General features: G+C 41.2%; 2 protein-coding genes across 7 annotated transcripts; one reads left to right on the forward strand and one right to left on the reverse strand.

Moving 5' to 3' along the window:
• On the forward strand, positions 1-24,457 carry LOC124427328 (aryl hydrocarbon receptor nuclear translocator homolog). 6 transcript variants are annotated; one of them, XM_046970129.1, is made up of 13 exons: positions 1-231; positions 993-1,041; positions 14,401-14,481; positions 17,542-17,702; positions 20,085-20,402; positions 20,511-20,714; positions 21,255-21,446; positions 21,530-21,688; positions 21,800-21,950; positions 22,039-22,196; positions 22,282-22,466; positions 22,642-22,783; positions 22,866-24,457. In XM_046970129.1, the coding sequence occupies exons 1-13, from the start codon at positions 192-194 to the stop codon at positions 23,084-23,086; spliced, it is 2,061 nt and encodes a 686-aa protein (XP_046826085.1). In that variant the 5' UTR covers positions 1-191; the 3' UTR covers positions 23,087-24,457. The 6 variants fall into 6 exon arrangements, with proteins under 6 accessions (XP_046826085.1, XP_046826083.1, XP_046826084.1 ...); XM_046970131.1 differs by lacking the exons at positions 1-231; positions 993-1,041 and adding exons at positions 4,450-4,588; positions 13,241-13,448; XM_046970127.1 differs by lacking the exons at positions 1-231; positions 993-1,041 and adding an exon at positions 1,984-4,588.
• LOC124427330 (U3 small nucleolar ribonucleoprotein protein MPP10) lies at positions 24,078-27,227 on the reverse strand. The gene is made up of 4 exons (XM_046970133.1): positions 26,993-27,227; positions 25,551-26,913; positions 25,351-25,459; positions 24,078-25,244 (listed from the first exon to the last, which is right to left on the reverse strand). The coding sequence occupies exons 1-4, from the start codon at positions 27,067-27,069 to the stop codon at positions 24,874-24,876; spliced, it is 1,920 nt and encodes a 639-aa protein (XP_046826089.1). The 5' UTR covers positions 27,070-27,227; the 3' UTR covers positions 24,078-24,873.
• Between the last annotated feature and the right edge of the window lie 41 nt (positions 27,228-27,268).

Consider the following 27,268-nt stretch of genomic DNA (forward strand, 5'->3'; position numbering starts at 1 on the left):
CATTGAAATCGTATTCAGAGGTCCAAGCAAAAATAAAATTCCCGAATAAAACTTCAAAATGGCGCGACTGCTGAGTGTAAACACCCAGTTTTGATATTAGTGGAGTGTAGGAGCTGAGTAATATTTCCAAAAACGATTGGCTGTAGTCCAGATATTTTGTACAAACGGTGTAAGGAAAAAATTCAAACTGGATGTTCACTACTGTATCCACGATCGCTCATTCTATACCAGGTAAACGTCGTCTATCACAATGTTTGACGCTCTCCATGCTTTTCCTAACATAATTTCTCTAATTTGTATGAGAAATATATGAAATACGTTTTAACCAAAATTATGTTCATCTACCTTCGTCGTCCGTTCCCTTTCAATTGGATGCATTTTAAAGTATAATCGTTTGATTTTTCAAAATGAGCATACTCGTCGTATGTTATGTCTTCAGTTTTTTCAACAGGATGCTTATATTTCTCATAAAACATGTACAGTTATTCATCCTTCATATATAGATCGTCCAAATTCTTTTATATTTATTTATAATCTACTCTAATCAAAGTATTTATTTCTCCAAAACTTATTCCACATAGCACAAAGTCAATAATCATTCAATAACAATATTACTTCTTTCTCCATGCTCTTAAATACTATACAATTGATATTTGAAAGATATATGCTTCTATAACTCGTATTAATTTGAGCATATTATCATATTAGTTTATATCAATAGAAAGATGAATTTAATTTGCGACAGATCTAATTTATCTAGGTTATACGCAAATAAATCATTAAGATATAAAACTTTATAAGCTTTTGTTCTTTGTATGTACTCATTGCGTTGCATATAATAAAGTCTGTGTAGTTATATGAGTATAGCAGTAAAAGTATATACAATTATAAAGGAATATTTATATAATTTGTGTTTGTCCTATATGACTCGTTGTTACTTAATTTACAGACAAATTTAATAAGCGAATTAATTAAGTTTTCTATAATTACAGGGAGTGATCAGAGCAAAATGGCGCAGAAGTGTGGTTCTATTCACATAGGGTAAGTTAATATATTGAAAATTTCCAAAGAATGATATATTTCGAATGTGACTTTAAATACTTATATTTTATAGAATATAATTTGCCTTATAAATTCTTATGTTAGAGATCTCGAAGATAGATTAAAAAGGCTAATAATTATTCTTCAATAAACATTATGTTTTTCATCTTATAATGATATTAACAAGAGTAAGAAATTTGTTTACTGAAACATACCGGATATGTTATCGGATGAGATGTTGTCTATTATATATTAACTAGCAAACGATCTTATAGACAAAACATTGTGCACGAAGTTGTACTATTACCTATAATTGAGGTTATAAGTCAAAAATCTCTTTCCATCTGTATGTATATATATATGTATATATATATGTATGTATGTATATATATATATACACACATAATATACATACTTATATACATATATATATTTATATATATATAGATAGATAGATAGATAGATAAATAGCTCAGTTCATTTCAAAAGCATGTGATAATATTAAGTGATATATCTACTAAAATGTATCAGCTGTCAGCGCGGTTGAATATGTTTTATGACTAAGTACACGTACACTCGATAATTCTAATAATTAGTTCTAATATCTACATCACGATATATTTTTCGAACAGTCACATTTGTACTTGATACAATGATTATATTTTTGCAACCGTATCGAAACGTGCAGCGATAATGATCGATAACGGAAATCTAAAATATTTTATCGATCTTTACTATCTACATCCGACAAGATGGCCAAACATTTTGTACGCTTCGAAATGTTAGATTAGAAAGAAAAATAAAAATAAAAAGTTTTAATTGGTAAGAAGGAGAAAAAATACACAGACCGAATAAAGTTTTAGAATGATATAACGAAAAATAATTATTAATTATTTTTTGTAAGATTCCACGAAGATCAAGCAACTAATATAAGGATGTTTGCTACGCAGCAAGTAATTCGTGGTCGGACAATGTTAGCGCCTCTTGGTAATATTTCTTTTGCACCGTCGGTGTTTTATTGCGACATCGTGCAAGAAACGTTTCGTTATCGTAATCGTCGTAGACTTTTACCTTAGCGGCAGCAGGCCTTTTTCTTGAAAATATTTTTCCACATCGAGCCAAATCGTTTTGATCTGGTAAACTCGACTGACCTTCGTACCAAGAAACGATCGGACGTTGTGATATTGATATTTTTGTTTTTATTCGATATGGATATAGGAAAAAAGATCGTGTACCAAGGGAAAGACTAGGTGAAAGAAGAAGAAGAACGCGCGGTAGTCGATAGATTCGTTGGAACGTTAAAGCGCTATAAACGTAGAGCCGATAATTTCGTAGGATCGTGTCGGGTAGGAGGAAAAGAAAAGGTAGTTGGGGGAATACGTAAAAGAAAAGAAGCGTGCGAGGAGGGGTCATCGTTACGGAGAGAGAAGGCGCGTTCGTTCCGTTGCTACCACCAGGAGGGACGAAGGCATCCCGGTTAAAAGTCGTGCTTTATACGGTGGCTGTTCCGCTCTCTGGTGGGAGAAGTGATAGTCCTTACCGGGGTATACCACACGGCGGCACATTATACGGCTATGGTGGAATCAGTCACTGGCGAGTTGTGGGTGGTGACTAGTCGACGACCCATCCGTCCCTCGATCTCTCGGTAGATCTCCGATAGATCTCTCGGTAGATTTCTCGTCCGTCCGTTCTTACGTTAGTGCTTCTTCCGTGTTTCCTCCTCGTTATCGTTTCCATCCGAATGAACGTCGTGTTCTTAGTTCGATCGCGATCGAAGCGATCATCGTAGTGGTCAATCCGGGCGAATGCTCTGAACGAAATCATCTCCAACGTGTTCGGCGGTATTCGTCGTCGCTTACAATGCCTCGTGCCAAGTTTAAACGACGCGCGTCTCGCGCCCTCGTCTAAGTAGATCCGGGATTTACGATTCCAACGGAAAACTCAAATTCCGTTGACGCGAAAGTTTTTCCTCTTCTCTCTCTCTCTCTCTCTCTCTCTCTCTCTCACTCACTCACTCACTCACTCACTCACTCACTCTCTCTCCTTCTTCTTATTCCACTCTCCTTGCCCTTCCTCCATCTCTTTTTCTCTTCCCCCTCTTTGTTGTCGTACCTTCGATATAAACATTTGGAAGAGCTTTGTATCGGCTCGACGGTGAAACGACGGATCTTTGGTGAGCTTCCCTCGTGAGTTCGTTGAAAGTGGTTGTAGAATGAAGTGGTGGAAAAATAGCTGCTATAAGCTTGGACGTAATTTGCCAGGAGTTTCGAAGCAAGAATAAAGAAGAGAGGAATCCTACACAATTGTTCTCTGACGAATATCGTTTTAAGGATCGTTTAAAATCGAACGGTTGATATTCTTTTGCGAAAGTGACTGAATATTAGCCGTTTCGAAATCGGCATCAAAATAGTCAGTGTCGAAAGCAAATCAACGTTGTTGCGCGAATCGATCTGGATCAACGAACAGAGTCTTTTCAAGCAAATTCATATTTTTCCAAAACCGATTGATGCCAAATCGACCATGAAATTTTCGCAAAACAAGGAGGAGAATTGCGAATCGAATATGAGAAAAGCGTAGAATGATTTACACCTAAAATCGGTCCTAACTATTGGCTTGAAATAAAGGAAATTCATGCTATATTGGTCGTAAGCCATGGCGCGCAATAATGAGAGTCATTACAGCCGAGGTCGAAAGGTCGCAACGATAATATTGTAGAAGTAAAAGTAGTCCTGTCAGAGAGAATCCTCGTTTTAAAAAAAAAAAAGTTTGTTTTGTCCTTGAAGATCCTTGGAAATAGACATAACGCTCGAAGTATTTGAACGATTAATTAATTTATTATCATCGGAATTCGATTTGGAAAGGAAAGGAATACAACGATCGAAAGAAAAAGTTTGAAAGCAGGAAGATACTGGAAGCAGTTTATACCGCAAATCGAAAGATATCTCGGAAAGGGAAGGAATCCGAGTTAGCTGGTGCTTTGATATTACGACTTCCTGCGGAGCACCCTTCGGCCGTCGCGTAGATATCGCGAAACTCCTATCGAGAGAACGCACGCGCGTATGTTCTCGAGCGTGTAACAGGTGTCCAGTGCGCCAGCAAACGTATGTGGGATATAACTTTTCAAAGTCTGTATTGATCTAACCGAAGAGTCATAATAAAATTGGCATCGAAGAAGGAACGATATGTCCTTGTAAAGAGGAATAATCGAAATAAGATGAGTTAATGACAAGGAAATCGTTGGAGGATTTTTGGATCATCGAAATCGTGGAAGACAGGCCGTCAAAATAGAATATCCCGGTGGCAGTGGTATGTACGGGGGTGGTACGGGAGGTGCAGGGTATGGGGTCGGTTTGGGCCCGGGACCTGGGCCCTCGCACTACGCTCCCTCGGGTTCCGGCGTGAGTTACCAATTGGGCCCACCACCCCCACCGCCGCCAGCCGCTTGCCCCACCGGCGGAAGTCAGCTTCTGTCTTACGGGCCCAACCTATCGCCTCATCACATACAGCAGACGCACGCGGACTCTCAGCAGCAGTCGAAAACACGGAGGTAAATCTTCGTCTCCCACGCGCCTCTAACCATTTTCTTTTTTTCTCCCTTTGCCTCTCCCAGAAGAGAGAAAAAGATGAGTATCGCGTTTCAAGCAAAACTTCTTTCCAGCCATGCTGGATCATCGTCTCGAGATCATCTTCTGCCTCCTCGGAGCACGAAACCGACATCGTCCGTCTACTAAAATCGCTTTCCCGGGGGATGTTAAAAGTCGGCCCTTTTGATATCAAAGCGGGTTTTAAGCTCTTGACGAAAGGATCCCGCGTCTCGCGTACATATAAACGTGCGGAGAATCGTGGGAAAGGTTGGGACTTTTAAATAGCACGCGGTTTTTGTGGTAAACTGGACATGCACGTTGAATCGATGGATGCCGTCCAGAGAGAGAGAGAGAGGGAGAGAGAGAGAGAGAGAGAAACAGAGAGAGTTCGCTTTAAGAAAATTTATCCTTTTATTTATTGCGAAGATCGGTACGTCGAAAGTGACGATGAACGTGAGACAGGGACGAATTACGTATGACACGAGTAGTTACGTAGAACGAATTACGTATATTGATGATTATGAAGTATCTCGGTAATTACGCGGTACGCACGTTAACGGACAATCAATTGTCGCTTTAATAAGAATAGTGAGAACAGGCATTGTGACTGTCGTGAGAAAGAATCGAAATACGATTAAAAGTTAAAAAGCGGTTTAAGATCTTTACGTAAAATTTGGCGGGCTTGAGTATGCGAAATAGCTGCATAATGCAAGCGTTAATTCGTCCATTTACAAAAAAATCATTTATTAAGAAGCTCGAGAAAACGTGCAATGTTAAGGGTTATCCGTAAAGGTTTCGTCCACAGGCACGATTTCTTTTTGAATCGTCAAACATCTATTCCGTAGCGATCATTGAAAGAACTCGAGGCTGAGTTCTTCGCCTGAAACAATCTAGTTATCGAGAGTCGTGACCGAAGTACTTACGATTGCTTATTGAAATTGAGAGGCTTGCGGTGTACTTACGGATTCGCCTTTCGCTCGGACCGTCGACAAGCGGAAGAAATTTGCGGATCGTTTCGAAGATTACTTATGCCGATTCACCTTATTGTGACTTATTTGTGCCGATTGTATTTTAACCTTAATCTATCACGAGTAATTCCGTATTCTGCAAGATGCAATAAAAAGTAATCATTTTATGAATCTATTTTGCAAACAAGCTCGCGAAGTTTTCGAGACCGCTTTTACGATGAAATCGAGGAAACTCATTAAAACTTTTCTACGTCATGATCCTGAAGTAGCATGCTGGTTTATCGAAGTACGATGGAAATTCTTCTTTCACAATGATTATTTCCAAATTTCCAAGAAATTTTTCAATTTTTCATCGATACGTTATCGTACCTATCGCATATTATCGGGATTCAAATATTCCGAAGAAAAAGCAACGATACGCGGAACGCACATGTTCCATGTCCGCGTGAAAAATACTGAAGTCGGCCGTGAATCTAGATAGCTCTATTATCGTCGAGCTTGTCGTAAAAAAGACTGCGAATTCTCGTCAAGCCAATCCGATCCTTCCGCGCGCTTCAAAAGCACGAGAACGGTGAATCGATAACGAGAAGTATCCTTGCATAAACTTAATATTTATTAACCGTTAAATAAATAAATAAAAAAATAAAAAAAAATAAAAAAAAAACAAAAAGAAAGAAAGAAAAAACAAAACAAAAAAGAAGCAGCAAGCTCACGTCGCGTTTTTAGATTACGCTTTACAAGTAAAAACATTTTATACAAAAGTATACGTATTCGACCAAAAGATTATTATTAATTTATGGTGTGCAATCATCGCAGTTTAACAAACATACGTTTTTGTTATTGCAAAGTCAGCAACTTTTTCTTTACATTAACAAGTAGATTATAATCAATAAATACAATTACAATTTCACTGCAGAATACGTACTTACGGCTTCTTCGCGCATAAAATGTGATTTCCCGTTGAAAAGAAGGAAAAGAAGAAGAAGAAGAAGAAAAAAAGAAGAAGAAGAAGAGGGAAAGAAAAAAAAAACAAGCGGACGAAGGAAAAAAGGAGGAACTTCCTCGGCGACCTTGAAGAAAAAGATACTCTGGCGTAAGCCATTGAAACGACGATAACGATAATCTTCTCGAAAATATAACAAAGCGGGTACAAAGTTGACGTTATCGTGAAATGCATACAACAGAATTGCGGTGCGCGGTCACGCGCGACGATAATAAATTGAGATCACAAGAAAAATACATATATGCGCGAAGAAATAGTTATGACGGCGCAGCTCGTATATTATTACGTACGGTACGGTACGTAAGTACGTATGTATGCATGTACAAGAGTGACCGTATTACGTAGGAAGAAACGAGAGCACGTACAATACCCGAGAGATTACATTTATCAGCGAATATTTCATTGGCCTCGCTGATCGCTGATTTCATTTATCGTCTGCTTATAACGAACCAACTTCAAACTTCGCTCGTTACGTTCTTAAAGTCTCGTTAAGTCTTTCTGAAGAAGACTTTAGAAGCGATTGACGTTGATGCAGGCGGATCTTTGAAAAGAAAGTAAAAGAGAAAAGAAAAAAAAGGATAAAGTATAATAAAACGATCGATATCTAATCGTATAAAATATCGAGTGTCGAGCCGTCGTACAACTGCTTATATTATGAAATAATCGAAGTGACGGAACGTAAAAGTTGACGTTTAATAAAGTGCATCGCGTCTGGTCTCGTTTGCGGCTCGTCGCGTCTAACAAGCCGCAAAATACACAAGAAGGAAGATTAAGGGTAGCCGGGGTGTCTAATACGATGAGTTTACACGGGTCGTTCTACTCTCTACCACGTGCATCGAACGTGCGAGCACGAAACAAAACCCACTCGTCGAGGAATTCGTCACGTAGCAGAGATTTGTGACCGTTCCACGCATTTACGCGCCGATTACCGCGACCTTGTTGCGTAATCCGTCGTGTAAAACCCAAAAATCCAAAACACTCGTTTACCCATACTTTATCTACGTCCGTTTCTCTTTGTCGTCTTGTCGTTACGTCGGGAAAAGATCTCTCCAACGTTTACGGAGAGATTTTGCTACTTAGGACGGACTATAATTTTCTTGTAAGCGAAGATGGAAAATAATTTGAGATTTAACCAAGTCTAACTTTCTTCGATCATGTTTCTTTTTCCCGCAAATGCGGGGATGCATCCGCAAGATGCAATTTCCCGCAGGTATATTTACAAAATCGTAACTCTATACTCAACTTTTGTTTGTCTTTTTTTTTTCCTTTTTCTTCCTTCTTTCTTTTCTTTTCTTCTTCTTCTTCTTTTTTTTTTTTTTTTTTCATTTTTATCGTTTTCTTTCTACATGGATGTTGAACATTTAAAAAGCAGGCTATATTATTTGTTTACATCGAGATGCCCGATGTTCGTGACAACTGGCTCGAAGTGGGAATTTCCAAGTCGGAGTAGCCTTCTTTCTAAGCAGCGATTGCGCTCGCGATATCGTCTCTTTTTACATTCTCTTCGGGAAGTCCTATGTAAATCGTGTGTTTGCTCTCTCCATCATCTCTCCACGCGGTACATTTATACAGTACAATTATCGTCGGTAGGCATACCTACGCACTGTACGTAGCTCGCGAGTGTTTTGATTTCTACACGTTAGCAACTCATTGCGAAGCGTTAATTATATTATAACGACTAATTAAAGGGAGCACGGGTGATTTCTGGTGCATTAATCTGTAAAAATGTAAATCGCAATGATAAAGATATATTTATTTCACGCGATCGCTACGGTCGCGAGCGCCTATGTTAAATAAATGGCATTCCGCGGCTGGAAGGAATTGTTAAACTGGATGGATCAAAATGGAAAGTATGTATTCAGTTTAATACGGCTCCGACCACGTTGTCGGATTATCTTCCTTCTAATGAATTTTCCATTATTAACGCCTTATACACTCGTCTGATATTAAATCCATAATTAGGTCATACGCGTGCGACACAGATTTTTAACTTAGGATTGTGCATTTCATCGCGAGCATAAATAAACCGTGATAATGCGCGAACATCTATTCACCGCTGATATCTGACCAAACAATTTTCCTTCCTTTTTTTCATCCCCAACGAATCGTATTTATCTAAAGATCGTTCAAATGATAAAACGAGACGACGGTGATTCATGTGAAAAATATTTTTTATTAGTCCGAGACAGCCCAGACAAAGAAAATGTCTTTAATGAAGAGTAAAAGAAAAGGGTCTCGTTAGAGGGCGCATAGATTGCGCGGTTGTAAACGTAATTAGATGGATTTCTTGCTTCCTCTTCCTCGTATTCTTCGTCGCGTGACTTTCCGCTCGAAGCTAGGTTACACACGCCCTGAACAATAAAGGTTTTCTCAGGCGTGAAAACGGCCGGGCCTCCCGATTGGGGTTCCGTTCTAGGGTAACGCGCGTCTTTCGCACCCGCAAAAAACTCTCGTCACTCTTCCTTTTCTTCCTTCGCATCTCTTCTATCAGGATCAATTGCGAGTTTAAAGCTTTTCTATTCGATTCGATACTTGAACGACAACTATACCGTTCGTACAACTATGGCAATTATCGTCCATATACCGTTCCTCTTCTACTTCTTTAGAATAGTTTCGTACAGAAGGAAAATGGGACGGTTACGACGTTAAAACGAAGACAAAGAATTCGAAGAAATGTGATAAATCTCGTCTTTCGAGGGATCCCTCGCGAGTCGTAGAAGATTGTTAAGAGGCTACGGCGATCGAGGATCGATCGTGGAGGCGGTGACCAATAAGAGATCGTCTGGGAGGAAGAAAGAAGAGAGAGAGAGAGAGAGAGAGAGAGAGAGAGAGAGAGAGAGAGAGAGAGAGAGAGAGAGAGCGCGCGGAGAGAGAGAAGAGAGCGGTTCTCTCGCGCGAGCCGCTCTTCAGAGACCGATGGACCGCCCCTTCTCCAAGCCGCCAATCCCCAAGCTCTGATCTTGCTTTAATATGCGACACTGTATACACCGCGAGAGTATCATCGTCACCCCCTGACCAAGCTAATGAAATGAAAAGCAATGAACGTCCAAGAGTCGTCGTCATCGTGCTTAGACGTTAGATAAGCAATCGGCGCCGTCATTCCATCGACTCGGAGAATCGAAGCGTTCTACCCGTCGCTTCGCTTCAACGAACCCCACGGGTGAGCTCTGCTAAAATACGATGATTCGTTGCATAATTATATAGTTAAATGCTACTTGAAATAACTGGACGCGTTCAAGGACGCGTGTCGTAACGCTCGCGACGACACTAAGAATCGAGTTCTCTTTCGACTTGGTACTCGCATTTTTCCCATTTCTACTTGAACTTTTAACGAGCGCTTAAATAAATTTACATTTAAATCGTAAAAACATTTGTTATCGCGTGATTCGATACGTAAAGGCGTTATGCCATTGGCGTTTCTTGCGTATTCCTCGGATTGGAACGTTTCAATTATCCCCGGCGAAGAAATCGATGAGATTCCGCTCAAAGAGGAACAGCTTTCTGAAAAATACCGCGCATTTCGTAGGTACACTGGGTATAGATGCTCGTTCTCCTGTTCTCGAAAGGCAGCAGGACGGAGTTCGCATGTATGTATGTACGTATTATGTACGTGCGTATGTACGTGCAAGTGTCCCAAACGACTACAGGAAGAGAAGGTAGATGTAACACACGTGGACGTAAAGGAATGGCGAACGCAAATGTACGAGGACGAGCGTGGACAACGGTTACAAAGAGGAAGAGAAGGAATAGAGGGGTCAAGTCGTGACTCTTGAGTCGAATGGAAAAATGCAAAAAGGCGCCACCGTAACTTGGACACGGCGTGCCACATCACGTGGCATTCTCTCTCCTCATTGGCCCCCCTCTGTCTCATTGTCGTATTTTGTAAATATTCTTAAGGTACTTTTGATCTTTAAAGAAAGATCGACAGGTATTTCCGTGTCTCGTCTTTATAAAAATTATTGAAAGTGAAATTATTTACCGATCGACTAATTAAACTCGAAATATTTTCATTCGGTGAAACGCTTGGAACCATTTAAAGTTGATCATTAATCTCTATCTTAATGCCGAACCGTCGCGTCGGGTCATTTACAGGCACGTCCACCGAGTATATCGCCGAGTGGCGTAAGCCTTAAGAGATAATTAGAAGGCCTAATTACCGGCGGTAAAAGCGTGCGTTTGTCTCGTGTGAGATCAGCGTTACCGCCCACTATGCGGACCAGCTACACTATGCCGACATTTGGAATCTGCTCGTCTAAAGAAATACAAAAAAGCGATCGTTTAACTCTTCGTTTCGTAAGTACGTTCATATGTACGGTGAAACATGAAACAACATGGCACAGTATGCCTTTAGCCTCGTTCAAGTCTTTACAATGAGAGAGTCGGCTTAGACGCACGCGAGATAAAGATCTGATACTTAGTTTCCCACGGCTTTTGTTTCGATATATATATATATATATATATATATATATATATATATATATATATAAATTCACGAAAGAAGGAGCCGAAAGCAGGAGAAATGGAGCAATACTGGCAAAAGGAAAAGGTGCTTCTTTCTTGTCCTTAGAGAAGTACGATGGTATATCTAAAGATCGATTTTTCACGAAATCGTTCAATGTCAAGGGTCGAACAACCGTAATCCGCTATCTGCCAGTGGCTACTTTGAAAGAATTTTTTTTTAAAGGTCACAAACTTGATCGTCGTTGTTGTCGATCGTAAATAAAATAACGACTGCCAGTCAGCCAGTCCTTTCGATACGCTACCAAATCCATTTCGGCCATTGTATAGTCGAATTGTAAACCGATGCTACACGTCGATTCTATGAATTCGTTCTTCGAGTCTTGTAATAGGCCATCGACGTCATGGTTTATTGCGAACGTTGATTTAGTGTCGTACAGGGTCAATATTCTCGTATCTGCGTTTGTATGCTGTTGCTTTCGTTTGTCTTTTTCAAATGATATTTTTCATAGTTTTGTATGGTTTACGACGTAAACCACCGCGCGGTCATGTAGATAAAATCTATTCTCTAAAGGTCACGTTGAGTAATTGGTAAATGATAAACGATAATTGATATTTCTCTTTAGGAAAATAATATTTCGCTAGGAGAAGTAAAAGTTTGGCGACTCGACGAACTCGAGTTATTGATATTTGATCGTTCGAGATTTCGTGCTGGATCTAAGTTGGAGAACGAGCATCTTCTTTCCGTCGGACGATGCATACGCATCGCATATGCAAAAACGTTTCGCATAACGACACGGGCCATCTTATAACTCGGCGCGTACGTGATACGAAGCCGGTTTTCGTATTCACCATATGATTTATTACCTAAAATCCGGATAAGGTACGCGTTTGCGATTTCGTTATTTCGAGATACAAAGAAAGTTTTACAAAGTTTTACAAAAGGAGGAGGAGAAGAAGAAAAAGAAAGAGCGATTTATTTGTAGGTGCCGAGAATAAAATGATAGAGGAGCGAGTTTTTAACGCTTGTCTTCCGTGCTCCTCGTTACACGGGTCGTTTCTAAAACCTTCTGGAAGGTGCCGCAATTGGAGCACCTCGTTGAACCTGCTTTGAAGCTTAAACTTTCTCTTCGATTCGAAGGCGCGGATTATAATGCCACGTTCTGGAATTGGGTAGCAAGATATAAATGCCAGGGCTAACGAGTAGTACGATGGAAGAAAAGGGAAGAAAGTGCCATAACTTTTCATCGGTATTCGATCGACCGATGCTACGGACGAAAGAAACTTGCCGTCGAGTCGTCTTCTTTCTCACGAAAGATTCATACGTATCTGTTAAGTCGACATAATACCGCGGGGCGCATCATTATGTACTCCATAAGTCTCCGGGTACATCTTCTCTCTCTCCCTCCCTCTCTCTTTCTCTCTCTCTCTCTCTCTCTCTCTCTCTCTCTCTTCTCTTCGCATAAGGGACTAAGAAAAAGAGGAGGAAAGTACGTTGGAGGGCTGCAGAGGAGAAGAAGAAGAAGAAGAAGAAGAAGAAGATAGAGTAGGAGAGCGAAGGGAAGACTGGTGGGTACGGAGGTACCCGGATACACTCGCTGCGGGCCCTACACCCCCACTTACCTCGTCTACCGGGTCCTCCGGAGTTCTCCACGGTATGAGAAAGGTGAAGAGAGGGAGGCACCGCTTCACCGCATGGCACGTTCACCACAGCGAGAGAAAGAGCACGATGGCGAGTCGGGTGGTGGGGGTAAAAATAAAAGTGGTAGGGATAGGAGGGCGCACCGGTAAGGGGATATCTTGCTTTTTCGCTCAGGGTCAGAACCGTACATCACCCGCGCGCACCGGTGCAATAGACTGACGATCGGCCGGATTTCTATGAGCTCTCCGGCTCGCTCTATCTCTCTTTCTCGCCAGGCCAAACGAGAGCATAATTTTCTAGCGAGCGGTTAATACCGGCGTCGGTAGAACGAACACGAGCTTCGATACCGATAATGAGACGGCGGTGACGGATTTACGGTGCCCTCTTTTGCGCTCCGAGTCCATCACCTCTCTCTCTCTCTCTCTCTCTCTCTTTCTCTCTCTCTCTCTCTCTCCCCTACCCTCTCCTTTCTCTCTCCCCTACCCTCTCCTCTCTCTCTCTCTCTCTCTCTCTCTCTTTTCTGATATCTTTCCATGTATTGTAGCGAGCGACCCTTATGGGCTTTGCCATATTCTTCCGGGTGTAAGCGGTAACGAGGTCTTGAACGTCGAATAAGCTTCAGCATCGCTATCGAATCGGCGATGTCGCAGGAAGGAAGGAAAAAGTGGGACAAACTGAATTATTTCGCTCCAATTCTTCTCGCGTTTCTTCGATTACGGCCCGATGTGTCGAGAGAAAGAGAGAAAGAAAAGGTAAAGAAACTTTCCTTCGAAGATGCGAGGAATTCTCTCGACAATTCTTCTAATTTTTTATTAATAAACTTTATGAATTCATTTGCCGCAAATAATTGGATTTATTTTCGATAAATACTTTTATGAGGAGTACTCTTCTCGTGATCTGTAATCGCACAAACGTTGTTTTGTCTTGGGTTAATATTAAAAGAAACGTAAGATTCGAATGTATTTCGGCGGCATAGGGATAGGGATAGATCCGAGTTGGAAGAAATTAATTGGTAATTTGTCAAGGATCGTGTAGAATAGGACTCGGCGATCTCCATGCGTTGAATTTTAATCGTGCCATTACTGTTAGGTGATCCAGATTTGGTGGAGTAGAGCAGAAGGCCAATTTTGGATCGGGCAGTTCGCGTTTGGTAATCCGGAAGCTATTATAGTATCGCGCGTCGATGACGCGACATCTATTCGCGCGACTATTCCTTCCTTTTTTGCGAACTCGCTTTTCTCCTTCGTCTCCTCGTCGAACGGTATAATAATTTATCGCACAACCACGCATCTTGACGTCCAACGCTCGCACACGCGCGCGCACACACGGAGGTATCTCGTAAAAAGTATCTACGCTCGCGACTCGCGTATCGAGAATTAAATTCGTCCATGTCCGCGCATACGTATACCTTGTTAAAAAGTTTCCCCGTGTTTTTTATCCTTGTGTTCGCGTGTGCGTTTGAATTTCTAATAATATTTCTACCGTCGGGCGCGTTGCGCGTTATGTATGTATGTATGTATATATATATATATATATATATTTTTTTTTTACACACACACACCTTGGGATACCACTATAGGCGCGATCTATGTAGGTTCCTACAAAGAAAAAAGAAAGAATCGAATAAAAGGCGCGCTACCGGTATCACGATCCTCGATGGAAAAGCGAAATTTAATCGGTCATTTCCTTCTCTTGGTGTTTCAGGTCGGATGAGGATGATACTAGTGGATGTAAATATAGAAGATTGGAGGACGACAATGTGCAGGATAAGGAGAGGTTTGCGAGGTGAGTATCAGACTCGAGAAGATTCGGTAGACTCGTTAAAATGTTATTGCCCTTCGCACCGGAGATTCCTTCTCTTATACGCATATATCGAATCTTGTTCGGTTTTTCGTCGCGTGTAAGGGACCGCGAGAGTGGCATGGACACCTTTCTGGTAGCCGCTCCCGACATTGTTAATTCGTCTCACGAAATCGTGGCCCCAATATGTTCTACCGGTACACCCTGTACATGCCTTCTCAAGTACCAAGATACATACATACCTACATGATACCTACCAATGTGAGCCGATAGCGGAATGGGAAGCCCTCGAGGCTGCTCCAGCGTGGGAACATAAGGTACTTATACGCGCACCGTCCTTTAACTTCGTCCACACCGCGCTCTATCTCGATTCCATTCTTCACCTCTTTGCTCCTATCTATCTCGGTGATATTAAAACTTAGCTTTGCCGCTAAATTCACTCTTCTCTAATCTACTGAGTATTCTTTTATTTTCAACGAAATCGAGAGGCAGAGAGAGGGGGGGGGAGGGGAGAGAGAAAGGAAAGGATAATATTATTCTACAACTTTTCTCGTCTCCGATCGCGTGCGACTGGGTGGAGTCGCTTTCTGTAAGCAATCTCTACTGTCATTTTGCAGATACACAAACACGCATACATCGTGTTGTCGAAAAGAGGATGGAAAGAGAAAAAATGTTAAAAGAAAAAAAGAAAAAGAAAGAAAGAAAGAAAGGAAAAAAGAATCATGGCTCGAGCGATCCGCAACGACTCTGATGTCGCGCGCGCGAATAAGCGAGCGAGCGGGCCGCGCTCAAGAACCTCACTTTTAAGTTAATAACGCAATTACTGCCTCCCGCCGCAAGGCGCCCGTCTCTTCTCCTCCTCCTTCTCCTCTTCTTCTTTTCCTCTTTATGCTTCTCCGCTCTATCTTTTCTCTCCCTCTTCCTCAGGCACGTCTTTTCCTCTCTCGGCCGAGGTCCACGGTCGTATTTTCTTCTCGACCTCGGCATTAATACAGAAAGCCTGCATTTTCGGTCTTTCGGCGCGATTACGAGTCTCGCGATAAACCGCGGAATAACTTTGTTTGTCGTTCTACTTCGTCTAAAGTAAGGGAAAAAAGAAAGTCTATTCGATAGACTTGGTCAGAATTTTGTAAGGGTAATAATAAGGGTATTACGACTCGGTGCATATTTATCGAGCAAAAGGGAGGGGGGAAAAAGATGCCGTGGAACAGGAATAACGACGGAGAAGAGAAGGCGAGTGGTTCGACGAAGAACGAATACGATCGTTGTCGCTTAAATCATTTTCAAACGAAGATGTTATAATCGCGCGTGAGACGGCAGCGTGGCGCGCCATAAATTTTGCTCGGCAACATATTTACTGCCTTTGGGGCAGTAATCGAGAAGGAGGAAGGCGGACATACGCTACGGGACAAAAGTTAACAAACCTATAGGCGATATTTCGTTTTTTTATTTTAATCCATCGTAAGAGAAAACGTTCGAGCGAACATAGCTCTTATCGAATCGATATTTGTTTGAGAAATAACGCAATCGTCGTTTCGTTTATGGATCTACGAATTCGAGAGATTATAAACAATCGCGATAACGGGTATCGGCGTTATTTCGAGGTACGAGCTATCGAAAAGTTTCTCGCGATAAGATCGTGCGGGTCGAGGCTAGCCTCCGCGGAGTATAAACCGTTGGTAGTAGAGGATAAAGAAAAGAAAAGAAAAGAAAGGAAAGGAGAAAAAAAAAGGAGAGAATAAATAAGAAACGATAGTGTCGTCGAGAGAGGGCCAAAAAAGAAGGATAAACTTGTACCGAAAGAGGTAGATAAGGATCTCGGACAAGACGGCATTCGCACGGTATCGTTTGGTGCTCGCGCGATTATCGGTACACCCCGTATAGTCAATCCGCTTGCCCGGACCTACGAAGCGAGCGAGCAACTTCGGAGCGTCTGACCTCTGACCCAGAAGTTCTCCGTCCTCCTCTTTGGATCGCGTTCCTTCTCTCCTCTTCCTCCTCCTCCTCCTCTTCTTCCCTTTTGCCCTTCCATAGCTCGCAACCTCCATCGCGCTGGACCGTACGTAGCCTGCTTTATACTTGCGCTTTAAGCGCCGTGGCCTCTTTTAAATAGCGCTGCCCTCTAACAGAGAGAAAGAGATAGATAGATAGATATTTATTCTTATGTCCGTGAGAGAAAGAGAGAATGAAATCGAAGAAAGGAACAACGGAACGGAGATGTCGACGAGCGTTACGGATTCACGTGAACCTCCCGACGAGACGAAGGAAAGATCTCTCTTGCGTGTATTTGCCCATCGTGGACCTTCCACGTTATGTGTCTTTGAACACTCCCGGATGTTCTTGCTCCTAGATCCTTATCCTTTCTTTTTTATTTTCATTTATATTCTTCTCTGTCCGTTCAAAGTTTTTCTTAAGAGATTAAACCACGATAATATCCTTTAACATTGACTGGAACGTTAATCCTTTTTGATTTTCCTCATTGTTGCTGTCCTCGTCGTCGGCGTCACCGTCACCGTCGGCGTCACCGTCGCCGTCGCCGTCGCCGTCGCCGTCGCCGTCGCCGTCCTAGAGGATCGATCACTTCACGCGCACGCACAACCTCGAGCACCCACGCAAACTTTCTTCGTGAAAATAATTGCGAATTAAATGGCACCACACGTGGAACGATTACTCGGCAGCGCGACAATCGTTACGCGAGATCGATCTACGTCGTTTCATGCAGGGAAAACCTACCTCGGGAGTCAATTTGGCCTAGAATTTGTTTCGCAGTTTCTATGTTCCTCGTGGTAAAGAATAACAGGGGAGAACCTCGTCAAATTCGAACGCTTTAGAAACTACGTGTACTGTAATAGACGTACCAAGAGGATTTATTGGCCCAATCGATCTCGGATGCACGTACATACGTATGATCATTTTGGAAAATAGATTCCTCGATCGCGCGTTCTCTCCTACGCTGCTTACGCGCGTTAATATTTCGCGTAAGTTGATATCTAAAGTATTTCCTCGAGCTATGCAATTACCTTGGTTTTTTCTTGCAACTTACTGCAGGGAGAATCATTGCGAGATAGAAAGGCGGCGGCGGAACAAGATGACCGCCTACATCACCGAACTCTCGGACATGGTACCAACCTGTTCGGCCCTTGCGAGGAAGCCGGACAAATTGACGATACTTAGGATGGCAGTGGCACATATGAAAGCTCTCAGAGGTAAGTCGATTTTCATTTATATTTATTATTTATTTCGATAATATTTCGTTCTAAAAGGCAAGTGCTCTCATGCGCGCTTTAATAAATGTTAAAGTTTAACATTTTGCTCACGCGCGGGCGCGGGCGAGCGCGCGCAATATTATTCACTCCACAAGCAAGATATTATGTATATGTAAAGAGTGTGATGCAACTCATCTCGTGGGACTTGTGACGAAGTCGTTTTTAAAAGTCAATGACCGTAAAGATAGAGAAGAAGGGAGAGTCGTATCGAGCAGAGTTGCATGTATCTATGTAATTTAATCGACGCTCGTTCAAGCTCGAAGATCGCGTTGCCGAAAGTTATTTCGTTGACCGTGCCGGATAATTCAAACATCAATGGTAACTTAATCGTCACGTTCCGCGTTAAGAACTAAAGTACTACTTTGTTCCTTATCGAACTCTTCAACGATTACGGCAACTAATCTAGACCTCGAGAACTTGGAAACCGATTTGCAAGCGAGGTTCCCATTAGAAATTTTATTCAGATCCTTATCCAGTTCATTAAGATGACAAAGTGGAACAAGACTAATCCAATTCCGAAGATTTTCTTCGATGGAGAAGTAACGCCAACCTCAACGACGTAATCGCGGACTTTGATCCGGGAGAAAACAAAAAAGAAAAGAAGAACGAGAAAGGATGTACGTACGTATTCTCGAGATCATCGGGAAAGCTGGGGGGGGGGGGGGTGGAACAAAAAAAAAAAAGAAAGAAAGAAAAGAAAACAAAAAAAAAGTCGAGCCTCTTTTTCTCTCTTTCTCTTGGAGGTACCGGAACGAGCGTAACTCACGGATGGTTTCGTCGTCGTACTACGGTCATATCGAATGCAGAAAGCGCGATATATGCTTCCGGTGTAAGAATGGGTGGAGTTGCTCCATCGTCGGCTGTCCCTTTACCTTTGGACACGCATAGGCGTGGTGTGTGCGTGCCGTGATTCCACCTAAGTATTGGTGGTGCGTCGCATTGTTTATAGCCACTTCTCCTCTTTCCCGACAAGAGAACCGCTGAATACAAATTGCTTAACGCAGAGAAAAAGAAAGAGAGATAAAGAGGGGACCTCTCTCCTTTCGTTCCCTATCTTTTTCCTTCTTTCTCTTTACCTGAGCAAGCGAAAAAGAGTGGGGGAGGGAGAGAAAGAGAGAGAGAAAGAGAGAGAGAGAAAGAAACTATCGCCTCCGGGATGTGTCGACGGTCGTTTACGCCGTCTTCCTCGACCCTCTCCTCTCTTCTTCTCATAACTCCGTTCGATGCACGATGCACTTGGTACATAGATATCTACGAAAGTCGAAGAACGCTTTCGAGCCTTTTCCCTCTCTCTCTCCCTCTCCCTCTCTATCTATCTATCTATCTATCTATCTATCTCTTTTCTCTCTTCTACGTCACCGGTTGCGGATTGTTAACGAGCCGTGTAGCGATAAAAGTTTACCGACGAACGACGACGGTGAAAGAACCGTTCGAAGGCTCGCGCGCAAACGGCTCTCGAACGATTACGTCGATTCGTTTCGATCCAACCTACCAGCTCCTCCAACCTACCAGCTCCTCCAACCTCTTCCACCTCCTTTCCATCATCTCTTCACGGGGACGAGATACCATCTTAGCCCACCCGCTCTTATCAATTGCGATCCTAAGAAATTCTTTCGAAAGGCTCGCTCGCAAATTCATTGATGAATATATACGTACATATGTATATTCATCAGAATAAGAGAGAAAGAGTGTATATTTCGAGGCAAAGAAATGTGAATACTAGAGAGTCGAATTCTTGTAGAATAAAGAAAACAAAGATGATAGCTTTTCATGTCCGAGCAGAAGATGATTCGATGCGAAGAAACGGAGCCGGTGGAATATCCATGGTGGAAAGAGCCGTAGGCGTCTCGACGCTCGCCACGTGGAAAGTAATGGTAACGAAGGTCACCGGGGGTCTTCCATAGATCTTGTTTGGAAGTCGTTAAAGTACCTCTTCCCGGAATTTCTCCGTATATCGGGGTAAAGATCGCATCGCGAGGCTCTCTCCCCCTCTCTCTTTGGATCCCATCCGCTTTGCAATTCCGATCTTGCACCTCGATAGTTACCTCCGCTGGCGAGGTGCCCCGTCCTCGTTTTTGGTACCACCATCGTCTTTTCTCTCTTTCTCTTTCTCTTTCTCTTTCGCTCGTCTTCTCGCGACTACTTCGACTCGCCTCCGGCGAGCTTACCGTCCGATCGGGTTATCGCACCTAAGCCGATCGCGTTAGAATCGCTTCGATCTGCTCGATTATTTTTTCCTATTTTTCATTTGGGAAAAATGGCCTCGTTTTTCAAAAGGTCCTTTTTTTATTTTCTACGATCGTTTAATCTCCTTTTTTTTAGGGACAGGAAACACGGCTACGGACAACGCGTACAAACCATCCTTTTTAACGGATCAGGAGTTGAAACATCTGATCCTGGAAGCCGCCGATGGGTTTCTTTTCGTCGTGAGCTGCGACAGCGGTAGAATCATCTATGTTTCCGATTCTGTCGCGCCCGTTTTGAATTACACGCAGAGTGATTGGTACGGGACGAGTCTATACTCGCAAGTACATCCGGACGATACAGAAAAAGTACGGGAACAGCTCAGCGCCGCGGAACCTCAGCAGGGTGGAAGAGTATTGGATCTCAAGACCGGGACGGTCAAGAGAGAAGGTCAATGTAAGTTAAGGGCGCGTCGGCGGCCAAATTATTCCCTACCAATTGATAAAGTTAACTTTCACCAAAATCTCTTATTCCGTAATCGTTATGTCATAAATATTATTACAGCGTCGATGAGATTGTGCATGGGCTCGAGAAGAGGGTTCATCTGTCGAATGAAAGTTGGAAATCTACAGACGACGGGTGATATGGCAGCCGCTCACGGTCTTCATCGTATAAAGCAAAGAAATTCGTTAGGTCCACCCGCTCGGGATGGGCAAAATTACGCTGTAGTTCATTGTACAGGGTACATCAAAAATTGGCCCCCCACCGGTGAGTTTGGCTTCCAATATTTCATCGTAATCGTCGACGCGACATAACGGTCGCGACAGCGCGACGTAGCGCCAACTTTCTATTTTAAAGCGAGGGAGACGCGTTGTGCTCGGAGAATATGAACGAACCTACGATTCGTAGAATGCGCCGATACCGAGGACGTATGTTGTACATACCTCCTATAAATTAAGCATCTCTCGGCGATCGCACGGAAAGGACATAAACCGAGGCACGTCGATCCCTCGGAATAAGCAGAATCGTTTTGACCTGACGATATTTCTTTCGAGCGAAGGAAAATAGCAGCCCCCCCCCCTCTCTCTCTCTCTCTAACCGATCGGGGAATTAAGTGGAATTTCATATTGACGCTACATTTCCTTGGAATTATTACTATTATTAGTTTCATCGTTTCATTTATTCGTGTTTGGGCAATGCGACATGATGCTCGTTAGAATTCCCGATTAAGAGATTAGATTTGTGTAACATCTTTATGTTACCGATCAGTGGAAGAATCGTTTATTGATTCACGGTTTTACGCTGTAGGTGATTTTGTTCCCCCATGTGTACCAGGTGTGGGTCTAGCTGACAGAGGGCCCGGGGCCGTTCAAACAGGACCCGATGGTGTAGTTACGGACGAAAGTGCATCTACGCATTGCTGCCTCGTCGCCATTGGGCGATTACAGGTTACTAGTACGCCAAATACGAACGATTTAGCGGGTTCCAATAGCAATAGCGGTAAGAAGATCTCTTTCGTCACTTTTTTCTCCATCTTTTTTAATACGCGGTCTGTTTTACGTTTAACGATCTCTATGTTTTAGAATTTATTTCACGTCACTCTGCGGAAGGTACGTTTACCTTTGTGGACCAAAGAGTCGGTGGAATATTGGGGTATACGCCCTCGGAACTTTTAGGGCATAAATGTTATCAATTCTTTCATCCGGAGGATGAAACCCATATGCGCGAAAGCTTCGAACAAGGTAACGCGAAATCTTTCGTTCGTTCGTTCGTTCGTTCGTTCGTTCATTCGTTCTACGTACGAAATTGCACGATACGTTTCTAAACGCAGCAATAATTTTTTTTTTATTTAGTTTTGAAGCTGAAAGGACAGGTGGTTTCTGTGATGTATAGATTTCGAGCTAAGAATCGTGATTGGGTGTGGTTGAGGACATCGGCTTTTGCGTTTTTAAATCCATTTAACGACGACGTGGAGTACATCGTTTGCACGAACTCTCATGCGAAGTACGACTCTTTTTTTTTTTTACAATGCGGCGGTTCTAGAAAATAAATTTATGGAACATGTTTTTAATGATATATCCGACGATCGAAGGTCATTCCACTCTGGTAGCGATGGGCAAACGGAAAGCGAAGCCGTACCTGCCTACGGACAACCTGGTTTAGATTACTCCCTTCAGAGACATCCCACCAGGGATCCTATATATCCAGCGCATCATATGATGCAACATCCAGCGGCTGTCGCCGCAGCTGGTAGGGGAAAACTTCTACATACTTTCTATCGGTTACAAACGTCTTGTATAAGTCGACGATTTCTAATGCGACGACTATATTTTAGGTCCACAGCAACCTAGGCCGTCCAGTACACAAAATGTTTATCAAGGGTACGAGACAACGCAGTCACCTATAGCTTACGGTTCACCTGGTCAACAAAGTACAACTTCTTCTGTATTAAGTAGAATTCAAAAACCTGCAAATACATCTCCGACTCCTGTACAACAAGCATGGGCCATAGGTCGTCAGGTAAAAAAGAAGAAAAAAAAAAAAAAAAAAAAGAGAAAGAAAAGAAAATAAAAAAAGAAAAAAAGAAAGAAAAAAGAAAATTATTAACGAGTTGTTAATGCGAAAATGCTCGTGTATTTAATGAGTTTCTGTTTCAAAGAACGAAAATGATATGTTGCGCGTTGACTCGTTGCAGCAACCTGTAACGGAAGGGTATCAGTACAGTCAATTAAGTCCGTCAAGGTCACCAAGTGGACCGACGTATACGCAATTGAGTAGTGGTGCTAGAACACCGGCTACGCAATATCACGCAGTCACGACAGTGCCTAATAATCCGGGTATGAATCGACGTATTAGAATATTTATATTTATTAATTAATTTTAGAGACCTTCGCTGATTCCTCCTTATATTATTCATAGGTATGTGGGGATGGCAAGGCCAACAACATCAAACACCGCAACAAGATGCTGCACAATCAAATCCACAAGTTGCCGGTCAAACGCAACCACCTCATCCTACACAAGCTGGTGGTCCTGGCACGCAACCTCAAGAGCTCTCAGATATGTTGCAAATGTTACAGGACCAAGGTGGCGCATCCGGATTCGAGGAGTTAAATATGTTTAATACCAATTTTGAGTAACGACCAAGGACGAAAATTGCTGACAGTCTTACATCTTAAAAGACTTAAGGTTCAAATCATTTTTGGATTATTCTAAGCATCGTAATCCACGCTCTTACTCGAGCATTTCGACCTGTGCAAAGTTTATGATCAGCACCTTCTATAGATATATCCTACATGAGCGTTAAGTTACTGTCGGTTGGGGTATCCTGATTATTAGGTCCTAATCGATTAGTTCTGTCCGCATGCATTTCAGATATTACGTTCTTTTGATAATTTTTTCTTTTCTTTTCAAATTATGTTCTCGAAATCGTAAGAATTTTATAATGCATTCTTAAGATTGGTGTTTATTACTTAGCAAAAGTGCCATTAGAGAATGCTTGCTCTTATAATGTGTTTTTATCAGATGTTTTAACTGATATGGAAAAAAAGAAAAACTAATAATTATTAACATGGACATAATTATATGAAGATATCGAGAGATTTCATTCTACTTTAATGTAATGATGAATTCTATGATTTCAGGTAATGCGATTTGCAAGAGCGTGAATCCATTATTTCATAGTCAATATGATCTAATAATTTGCAAAGGAATGATAAACTTTGTGTTTTATTAATTCAGTCTGTATCTCTCTCTCTCTCTCTCTCTCTCTCTCTCTCTCTCTCTCTCTCTCTATCTATCTATCTCAAAGTAGTTTATTATTTTGAAGCTTACAGTAGACATTGTGCGATGTGTTCAGAAGAGAGAAGCCTGCTTTACATGGCATATATAAATACATATACACGTGGTATATACGATATGTAACATTTCAAATCTTCTGAAATCACCGATGTCTAACTTTATCTGTCCTTGTTCAAAGAGGTAGTGTTATATGATCTTTTTATTCATTAGACTATTATTTCATTTCGAATGCCTTACGAATTCTTTTAAAAATGTGAAATAGGAAACGTGTTATTTGATTATTGAAAAAGGTATATTTTAAAAAAAGAAAAAAGAATAATCAATCAGAAATCTATGCAAATCATGATCATTTTAATACCAGCTTATCGTTAGGCACATAAGGTTAGCTTAATTATTTTTTAATTTAGATATTTGTAATTATAAACAGTGCAATCATAAATCAACATTTGACAGAAATTGTTCAAACTTGACAATGTACAAAATTATGTAACCCACTTTGCTTCTCTGTGCAAAACACCATTTTTAGATATTCTTAAAGAAAAATATAGATAATGTTATACATATAAATAATTGCATTTATAAGTAACCACGTGTGACTTAGTGCATTTGTACATGTTTAGCAAAAATTTCGATAAGCAGATCAAAACAAAATTACGGCATATCATGATGAATTGGGAACATTTTTCACTAATATACGAGGTATACACATATATACGATTTTTTTTGTTCTTTTTACAATCAATCATCCTGTACGAATGTAGTTCCAACATTACCTCCGACAATAATTATAATAGCGAAGAGACGAAAGATATCAAAGTGTGTAGGCAACAGTTGATTAAATATCTTGTATTTAATATTGATATCTTTCAAAATATTTCAAATCTTACTCTCATACTCACGAAAGATATTCCCCCTGTTCCTACAAGACCCCACATACATACTACATTTATTTTGTCATCGAATCACAATTTCAAACGATCTTGAATGAGCGACCAAAAATAGACAAAATCCAATTAAATTTCATTTAATATATATACATATACATATGTATATATATATATATATATATATATATATATACATATATATATATATATATGTATAATATTGTATTTACATAAAATATTTACAATTTCAATCTGACAGCGGACAAAGCTTTTTTATTTTTTTCTTTCGACATTTGATTTACTTTCGACTTGACGTGACTTTTAACTTGGTCCTGTAGCTGGGTAAAGAACTTGCTCGAAGATTTTGTGACTTTACCAATCGTCTCATCCACCATCGTAATATTCCTATCCTTGCTCAATTTCTTCATCAAGAGAACGTTTTTGTCCTTTTTATATTTTTTCTCGATTCCTGGTTTGATCGCATTTAATTGCTCTTTTCTTTCCCTATCTTTTTGTCGTTCCTTTTGTCTCAACTTCTTCCTTCGTCTTTCGCGTTTCATGTCGGTGATCGTTCGTTCCGACTTACCGATAACATCGCCCCGTGGTTTTTCTACGAAAATAAGAAATAAAAATAAGAAATAAAATACCATCTTGTGGTATTTTTTAAATTTGATACATCGAAACGATATAATCAATGTTTTTCAATGACAACATACCTCTAACTTCTTCGGGTGCTAATAAGGCAGCATCGCTGGTAGCTATCGGCGCCACTTCTTCCATATTGATGGCAGGAATGTTACTTATAATTTTAATTTCAGGCTGGGCCTACAAAGAAATGAACTTGCACATATTTCTTGTCCTTTAGATATTACAAAAAGTATCTCGAAATAAAATCAATTGGGAATATTATACGTACTGCTTTCGGAGTATAATGGAAATTGGACAGTGCGTCCAATTTGGAGAATAAAGAATGCATCATCTCGCGAATTTCAACGTGCGCTTTCGGCTCTTCTTCCTCTACTTCTTTGGTTTCCGGATTTGAAGCTTGTTTTTGCTTGAGATATTCGTTCTCATAAATTTGAGACAAACTTTCTTTGCTCTTTTCCTGATTTAATATCAACTTTTTTTTATATTCCAAAGGTGTTTCGACGGGTTTGAATTTCTTTTCGACGTCGTCCCATGCCTTGTCCTTTATTCGTTGTTTAATTAAATCCTCCAGTTTGAAAGTAGTCTGTTCGGTGATAACAGGAGGTGGCCTGGAGGTAACGTCAAACTCCACATATTCTTCCAATAAAGAGTTTGGCGGTCTGAGAGCAGCATTTACTTCTCCCTTCAATTGCCAAGGCTTTTCAGCTAGCGCTTCTTCTTCCAGTTCTTGAATCCTCTGTTGCAAACGTTCCTGACGCGCTTCAAGGGAGGATTTAATTTCCAAATTCTTCTGCTTATTATCTACTTTATTTTCTAAGCTATCCGTTTCGTCCGAATCGTTTGTCAGATTGAACTTGACTCTTTTAGTAAAAGGTTTTAATTCAGTACCATTTTCTTTCTCAACGTCGGTACCTTCTAATTCGCTATCGTCCAACAATTCCTCATCTTCATTTTCATCGGTTTTACAATGATCGTTACGAAAGGAAGATGATACTTTATTGTCGTCGCCGTCGTCCTCGCTATTCGGATTATCAAAAAAGTCGGCATATTTAATGAACTTTGCATCCTCCGTAAAATCGCATTCGTCTTCCGACAAATCGTTAAACAAATCAAGAGATTCTTCGTCGTCATCGTCCGATTCATTCGCCTCTCTCTTGTTTAGCTTTTCTCTTCTATCCTCATTGGTAAGATATTCATCCAATTCTTGTAATTTAAAAAATTTATCATCGACGATAGACTTTCTTTTGCGTTCTTTTATCCTCTTTACCTTTTCGAAGCTACTCTTAGATTCTTCATCTTCTTTCCCCTTCGCTCGTCGATGCTGTATTACGCTCGATGCATTTTCAGCTTTATCGTCCCGCTCTCTGTTCTCTTCTCTGGATTCAGGCTTCGTGGTAGAGATAGGTAACGTCAGCGCTTTCTTACCTGCTAACAATTTGGATATGCCACTTAAAAAATGTATCAATTCTCCTTCATTCTGTAACTCCAATTGTTGCCAAATCTGTTCCTCGTCAAAACCATCGGTCAACAGCTCTGGCAAGGCGTTCGTACTCCTTTCCGTTTGTTCTTTCGTAAAATCGTAGAGCTGTTTCATAGTATTTTTGAAACTAACCGCAACACCATTCTGTACACTTGATTGAAATAAATACTTTATTAGTTTATATAATTATTTAAGTAACGTTCGTTGTAATTGGTTATAATTAGATATACCTTAGAAATTCTTCAGGTTTCCGCGTGTTGTCGTCGATCGCAGATATAACCTTATTAAGAATCGTGCCTTGAGCCATTATTATATCACGTTCAATATGATAAACGTTAAATAAATGTTAAAGTTTGCGAAAAGAAATAGGTTAGAAACATCGCGGGTGACCACCTGTACGTATTATAACAAAATCATAGAAACGTAACTTTGACTTGGGCGTTAGTAGTTGATGCGAAGATCAAACGCGATTGGCCAAATGGCGTCCCCTTTCGGCCAATAGAAAA

The sequence above is a fragment of the Vespa crabro genome, chromosome 10 (genome assembly GCF_910589235.1).
Source record: "Vespa crabro chromosome 10, iyVesCrab1.2, whole genome shotgun sequence".
NCBI lineage: Eukaryota > Metazoa > Arthropoda > Insecta > Hymenoptera > Vespidae > Vespa > Vespa crabro.